At 36.7% G+C, this 7,565-nt stretch overlaps 1 protein-coding gene across 1 annotated transcript; it reads left to right on the forward strand.

Moving 5' to 3' along the window:
* The first annotated feature begins 380 nt into the window (after positions 1-380).
* On the forward strand, positions 381-6,193 carry cope (COPI coat complex subunit epsilon). The gene is made up of 10 exons (XM_007552715.2): positions 381-518; positions 692-754; positions 881-981; positions 1,608-1,760; positions 2,105-2,158; positions 2,388-2,469; positions 2,638-2,793; positions 4,564-4,632; positions 5,449-5,523; positions 5,871-6,193. The coding sequence occupies exons 1-10, from the start codon at positions 417-419 to the stop codon at positions 5,922-5,924; spliced, it is 909 nt and encodes a 302-aa protein (XP_007552777.1). The 5' UTR covers positions 381-416; the 3' UTR covers positions 5,925-6,193.
* The last annotated feature ends 1,372 nt before the right edge of the window (positions 6,194-7,565 follow it).

The following is a 7,565-nucleotide window of genomic DNA, read 5'->3' on the forward strand; positions in this document are numbered from 1 at the left end:
ACCACTTAGTTTCATCTTAAACACGTAAGACTCTCGTTAGAACAGAAACACTAGAACATGAACGGTATAAATCATACTGAACCACTACAGCAAGTTTGTGTGAAATGTAAGAGCTCGAGCGCCCTCTGGTGGTATAATGTATACAGCTATATGTGCTATAACATACAGCATGTTGGCTATATTAACTCTATTAACCTATGGTTGAGGAGCTTAATTTGGGGTCTTTAGAGAGTTAGAGAGATTAATTATCCTTGTTTTAGGTGATAACACTGATCAAAACACACATTTGGAAAAGCAAGTGATTTTTAGGCAAGAATTCTGTGTTTATTTTCTGGAAAATACATTTCCCAGAATCCTCGGTCGAACGCAGGAAGAGACGTGTTTTTGCGACGTGTCAGGAAGTTTCAGTAGTCAACATGGCGGCTCAGCAGGGAGATGTTGATGAGCTATTCGATGTAAAAAATGCTTATTATATCGGCAGTTATCAACAATGTATTAACGAGGCTCAGAAGGTGAAGGTATGTACTTAATCTTGACACTTAAAAATGTTCGCATCGGTTTTATTTTGTGCTCGTTTTCGTTTGGCTAACAGTCGCTATGCTAATAAACGAGCTAATATTGGTATTTATGATTTCTCCAAACATTTGCCTGAATGACTTTTTCCACTTTAATCTCCAAATTCTTTTTTAAGCCGTCATCACCCGAGAAGGAGATTGAAAGAGACATGTTTTTGTACAGAGCGTACATCGCTCAGGTAAGAAGTGACAGATTTCTGCTACTCGATGGGTTTTTTTAGCCATTCATAAACTTATCGCGAGTTTATTCTGGTGAATATAAGCCTTGTCCACACCCTGAACTGTGAGTTTCTGTGTATTAACAGAGGAAGTATGGTGTTGTTCTGGACGATATCAAGACCAACTCTTCAGCTGAGCTCCAAGCCGTAAGGATGTTTGCAGAGTTTCTGTCCAATGAGAGTAAAAGGTAAAAGCTTGCATTTGACATTCACGTCAACGAGTCCGTGGTTATAAATTATATAGATGTGTGTGTGTTAACATTTCTTAGTTGACAATCTCTTACCTCTCAAAAAGCTCAATAATTCCATTACTAATGTTTTTTGAGAAAATATACAGAACCATTGCTTTCTGCATATTTAAATGTATTTGGCTTTATTACCCCTCCTTTTTTCTTAAGTAAGTTAAACTTGTATTTTTTGTTAGTGCAAGATAACACTTTTGCTCTGAACTTTCCATGCACCATACGTTTGCAGTGCGTCTGGTAGGAATGGAGATGGAATTTGATACTATTAATGGACAACAAATTCCTAGTAATTACTAGATTTTTCCACTTTTTTTAATGTGTTTTCTCATTGTCTCTAATGAGCTTTCTCTCATAAGCAATCAAACTTAATCTATGATACATTTGACCTAGTTTTTGCTAAATTTTCTATTCAAGTTGACTTTACAAATGCATTTTAAGCCTAATAAATTGTAGTGGTTGTTAGCTTTAGCTTGATACCCAGTTTTGATGCTAACAGACGCAAAAAAAAAAACCAACAAAACAAAACCAAAGATTTCCATCAAAACTTTCTCCTCTTTGCTTTTGCTCAGGGATGCTATTGTTGTTGATTTGGACAAGAAGATGGCGAAGAGTGTGGATGCAGCCAACACCACCTTCCTGCTCATGGCTGCCTCCATCTATTACCATGAGATGAACGCGGACGCTGCGCTCAGAACTCTGCACCAAGGAGAAAGTCTGGAGTGGTGAGGGCAAATCAAAAGAAGCACTTTACTTGTTTCAATGTTAGAAAATAACAATTGATCTCCACCGAAAATATCAAGCAGTACCAGTTTGGCTTTAGTGTTATCCATAAAGATTATTGAGTTTCTCTCTAAAAGGCCACTTTATGGATTCGTGTAATACGATTTGCTACAAATGCATGCCAGTTTCTTGTTGGCATTTAGGTTATTATGACAAATATGAATACTGTATGTAAAAATCTGCTTTAGCATCAATGAGTTTCTTTGTTTTGCGCACCAAAGTTTGTTAACGTTGTTCTTTTTTATGGAATGGATCAAACTGAACCTAAATCTGAATTTATTTGCAGCATGGCCATGACCATTCAGGTGCTTCTCAGTCTGGACCGTGTTGACCTGGCAAGGTTCGTAGTTGTAGTTTGACATCCTGTAAACTTAAAGAAATATAAACAAGAGGTCTTGCAATGTAGTTGATGATGAACTTTGTTTTGATGACCTGAAAGAATAACTATTTAAAAAAAAAAAAAGCTAAAGAAGATAATCTTGTATTTTAATTTTAAATCTCAATTTCTAGCAGCTATTGGTAATTATTGGTTGTGAATATTCTCTAATCTAGTGAAATTTCCTCAACAGGAAGGAACTGAAGAAGATGCAGGAGCAGGATGAGGACGCCACACTGACCCAGCTGGCCACAGCCTGGGTTAACATTGCTGTGGTGAGGAGAAAAAAAAAAAAACAAACAAAAAAACACCAGTTAATTTTATAACATCAGCAGCATAGACAAAATTCATATTTGCAAACAACTGAAGTCTTCTTTAATGAGCTGTCAGCTTTTATGTTGTGTCTGATTAAGTTTTTGGCAAACACTCGCTTGTTATTTCAGGGTGGAGAGAAGCTTCAGGACGCCTATTACATCTTCCAGGAGATGTCTGATAAGTACTCGTCTACGCTGTTGCTGCTGAACGGCCAGGCTGCCTGCTACATGGCTCAGAACAAGTGGGAGGAGGCAGAAGGAGTGCTGCAGGAGGCTCTCGACAAGGTCAGACAACAGTTTGTTTTCTTTTTTTCTTGCTAGTCAAACTGATTGTTTTATGTACTGAACATTGTTGTGTGAACATGAGTCTTTAGTGAAAGCCTGCTGAAGCAGAAGGTGGCATCTTTGTTCAAGAGATGCCACCTTGAACAAAGATGTTCAAGGTGGCAAACCGTTGATATTCTTTGAACTGTTTTATGATTGCATTTTCTTTTGTGGAAAGTATCGGATCTAATTTTGAATTGTGCAGCCTTTTGGAGATTTGACCAAAAATGTTTCAGAAGTAGGGAGCAATCACACTTTTACTTCTTTAATTGAAACAATAGTTTTTATTTATATCTTCTCTCATTGTTTTCAAGATAGACAACTTTACTTTTTAAGCTTATGTAAAGATCTTTTGCAGGATTTTTGCAACATCTTAAAATTATATAGGTCTTGATTTTGAATGGTTGCAACTAGGTAGATCTTAAATCACACATTTGTTCATACATCTTTTCTATAATTTGTATGCATCTTTTAGTCCTGATTGGGTTAATATGTTAGGAATTTGGGTGTTATTACTTGACTATCATAACTATTTGATGCCTAACTATCTGAAAGTTGCTAGATTGTAGCCCTCGAGGACTCAACTTGGTGTTAGGTGCTGAAGTTAGGAAATGGGTCCAAAAGATAAAGGTCTTTTAAAATGTGTCAGATTTAACCCACTCTCACTTCCAGAAACATGTTTCCATTTGTTAGATTTAAAAATGTCACATTGTGTTTCTTCTTCTTAGAAAATGTAATGTAAAAATGGAAATGTTGTTCTCAAGCTCAAAGTGCTGACATCCTGAACAGAGTGTAATTTTCTCTCAACACTGTGAGGAGATGAAGTGTTCCTAAATTTAAAAACTATCCATGCATCAGATTGTGTTTACGTTTCAAGTGAGGCTGCAGAGGCAGCAGTTTTACCTCCAGGTATTGTTTTAATGACAGGGGCCGTAACACTGTGCAAAAATCCAGCAGGCTTTGGTTGCTTTTAAATTACCTCTACAGACAAAATATTACGTGCAAATTATTGTGATCCCATAGACTTGCCAGTTAACTTGATAAGTAGTGTTGCTTGGATAGAATAGCGTTTGGTGCAATTGCAGAATGTGTTTCTCTAAGCAGCCTCTGTAATAACAACTGTGTTGTGTCTGCCTTCCGAGTGTCTGTACACATCTAAAGTAAACATTAAATAACCCTCATCAGTCAGATTTGTTAGCTTTCTTTCTATTACTGTGTCAGTGCTTCATAAATATAAATAAAATGCATTTTTTGTCATTTACCAGCAGATGGCAGCAAATGCATTTATTTTAAACGATCATGCAAAAAAAAAAAAAAAAAGGGTTACTCTATGGTACAGTAATTTCTTACTTTATCTGTAAACGTGTTAGGTCTTACCAAAAATCTGTTTCATAATTTTAAGCTGATGCACCTGTCCACTTTTAATATTCACACCTTAGCAGCTTAGCAGCAGGGCTTCGTGTTTACTAGTCACATTTCAGCGATGTGAAAAGGTTAAATTTTTACCAAGTGACAGTTATTTATTGATGTTATCTCTCACCTAACGGGCAGAACTTAACAAGGGTATGATGTGGCTTTCAGTTTTGCATGGCTGAAAAAGGCAGCATTTTATAGTTTACTGATTAATTCGGAGATGTCCTGTGTGCCGCTTCTACTTGCGTTTGTTTGCAACATCATCTTTATGTATTTGGATTTGATAACTCACTTTGTATGTTATTTTATCCCTATTAGGACAGCAGCCATCCTGAGACGCTGATCAACCTCATAGTGCTGACGCAGCACCTGGGCAAACCACCGGAGGTGAGACCAAAGTTCATAGAGGTCTCTGCAAGGACAGCCGTCAGCTGGGACAAATCTATAAAGAACACTCAGACATTTTTGTGACCCTTCATGCCTAAATGAAACGTGCACATTTAAGCAATGTCCTGTTTGCTTTGATTAAGTCAGAACATTGCTTACTGCTAACATCTTGTACCAATCACTTAGGCATATCTGCTGTTCAGTGGTGTGAGAGTCAGAGTTCATAAGATAAAAGGGAGAATAATCTGACTTACTTTTGCTGGGCGTGATTGCAGCGTGCTAGAACGGTGACTGTTATCACGGAGACATCATTAACATGTCTGCAGTTGCAAAAACGACTAATAATTACACCTCCCTCAAGGTTAACTTGGAGACAATTTCTTAGCGAATTGGAAGGAAAAGGGAAAGGTAATTAGAGAATGATCTTAAAAATGTGTTAAGTCTACTGATCATTAAGGTTTTTAATGTTAAAATTGTTGGTTTGGTCACACAGAGCCCAAGTAAATATCAGCTATACAGCTTGCATTAGTTTTAGGACACAGTTTGTCTTAAAGAATAGCAAGAAGCAACTACGGTGCTGCAGAATATACATTTTCCTATGCAGATTATTATTTGCGTTAGGTTTAGAGTCTAAATTTTACAAAATTCTGTTCAGTGGACAGTGTTGGCAACAGAGCCTCTTCTACTTCAGACTTGTAGAAGAGCAGAAGCTGGCATGCAAATGTCTCTGGCTATTGGTAATACTTTGCTTAAGGCTCCTCCTGGTTAATAATCCTTCGTACCGACACCAAGCATTGTGTGTTTGTGTTTTCACAGGTCACCAATCGGTATTTCTCCCAGCTGAAAGATGCACACAAAGCTCACCCGTTCCTCAAAGATTATTTTGCCAAGGTAACAGCTGGATTATGCACTTAGAGAAAGATACTTATCCACTTACACTTTAAGTGAGAATCTCTGCCATGCTTTCTCAACTTCCCTGTTTTGTAATAGTTACAGAACTGTTTGTTGTGCTAAGTTGGCAGCAAGTATCCTTGGATCTAAGCCGAGCAGGGCATTAAACCTTCACCCTCTACTGTCACTTTGTGTTGCAATCACACTAGAGTAGAAACATACATAAACATGCTTGAAATAGGTTAACAACCTGACTGATACAGACGTGCCAGTTTAATAACTAGAGTTTGGTGTTTCTGGTGTCTCACTATTTTGTTTTTTTGTTTTTTTGTTGTTGTTTTTTGCAGGAGAATGAGTTTGACAGACTAGCAATGCAGTACGCCCCCACCGTTACGGCATAGACCTTCTGTTTTCCTACAAAATTCCTTCAAAAGTGGACTTTTGGGGGTATGACCATGAAGATAACCCTGTTTCTCCCTGTCATGTGTTTGGGTTTGATGGGGTTTTTTCCCCTTTAAAACCTTGGCTGTATTTAAACCGCACTAGAAATTCATATATATATCTGCATTTCTCCTCAGGCCCTACACATTTACATTTATTGTAGGGATAGCCGCATTTGTTATACAAGCATTCCTTTGAAATGTTAATAAATGATTGGAAAAAACACTGAGCGGTTGTGTTGATATGGGTAAAAATCTACTTGAATAAATCGAATTTGAAATATTTGTCATTTTGGACGTACAGATAGTACAGCTTGTTGAATCAGAAAATGGGTGGACATTCTTACAAGGAATGTGTATTTTAAGAGTTTTTCTTTTATTTTAATTATGACCTGCTGCAAATAAAGACACAATTAAGCTTCTTAGAAGACGAGGATATAACCATGAATAAATAACAGCTACTGGAAAAGTAGCTCTCGGTGCTTGGTTGGGTTCTCCTTACGTCGATTACATCAGATTATCTGCATTGTTGGGTCTGGTGTCTCACCTTCAGTCAGGTTTTTTGGCCACACAAGCACAGTGATACCAGGGTTATTAAAGCAGGTATTTAGTACTGCTGGCAGTGTGGACAGGTGTAAAGTCCTGCAGTATAATTAGATGATCGCTATTAAGCTAATTTTTAGAGTGCTTTCATGTGTCCAGCTGTTCAGATGCACTGAGTGAATTTGATTTTCAAATTAAATCCAAAATACACAAGACAAAGGTAAAAGGCAAAGGTAATTTTATTTATATAGCACATTTTCAGCAACAAGGCAATACAAAGTGCTTTACACAAATTAAAAGGAAATACAAACAAAATAACAAACCAAAGGAAAGAGCAAAAGAAGAAAAATAATGTTGATCTATCCAAAGTACATAAACTAGATACTCCTATTCAGGGTTGGTAGATAAGTAAGTATCCTCTGGACTTTCTAAGTATGCTCTAAATTTGTAAAAGTAACGAGTAGTCCTCAGTTTCTAAGTAATAACTAAATGTTCCTGTTCTGGAAGATTTTTTTTTTTCTGGATTCTAAGTTTGTTCTAATTCATTTTCTGGGTTGCAATAATGGGAGTCTCTCTGCATAATAATCTAAAAATTAATCTAAGTATAATATTGGTCTAAATAGTGAGTATTCCACAGTTTCTAAAATATAAGCTAAAGTGTGACTAATAAACTAGAGTCTCTGGTTTCCAAGTTTGTTCTAATTCCTTTTCTGGGTTAAAAGTGAGTACTCCACAGTTTCTAACAAAATGAAATAAAGAGGAAAAGACACATTAGGGCACATGGCAACATTCAGGCAAAACAAAGGATAAAATAAAGGCATGGGTGAAGGCGGTGACTGAACAGAAATAAAAGCTTCATTTATAATTTGTGTCTAATGAATGCATATAGTATGATTTAATTATTATTGTGTAATTAAATGACCATATTCGCTGTACCTGTATGTCAGTGGTGTCCAAACTTTTTGCCATAATGGCCAAAATCCTGAAGTTGAAACCACAAGGGGCCAGAGAAAATGTATATTTTATAGCTTTTTAAAAAGAGACTTTGTCACTTTTTTC

Source organism: Poecilia formosa, unplaced genomic scaffold, assembly GCF_000485575.1.
Source record: "Poecilia formosa unplaced genomic scaffold, Poecilia_formosa-5.1.2 Scaffold52, whole genome shotgun sequence".
Lineage (NCBI taxonomy): Eukaryota > Metazoa > Chordata > Actinopteri > Cyprinodontiformes > Poeciliidae > Poecilia > Poecilia formosa.

Coding starts and splice junctions, on each gene's coding strand:
- cope (XM_007552715.2), top strand. CDS start 417: ATGGCGGCTCAGCAGGGAGATGTTGATGAGCTATTCGATGTAAAAAAT. Junction 982..1,607: donor CTGTCCAATGAGAGTAAAAG/GTAAAAGCTTGC, acceptor GCTTTTGCTCAG/GGATGCTATTGTTGTTGATT. Junction 2,470..2,637: donor CCTGGGTTAACATTGCTGTG/GTGAGGAGAAAA, acceptor TTGTTATTTCAG/GGTGGAGAGAAGCTTCAGGA.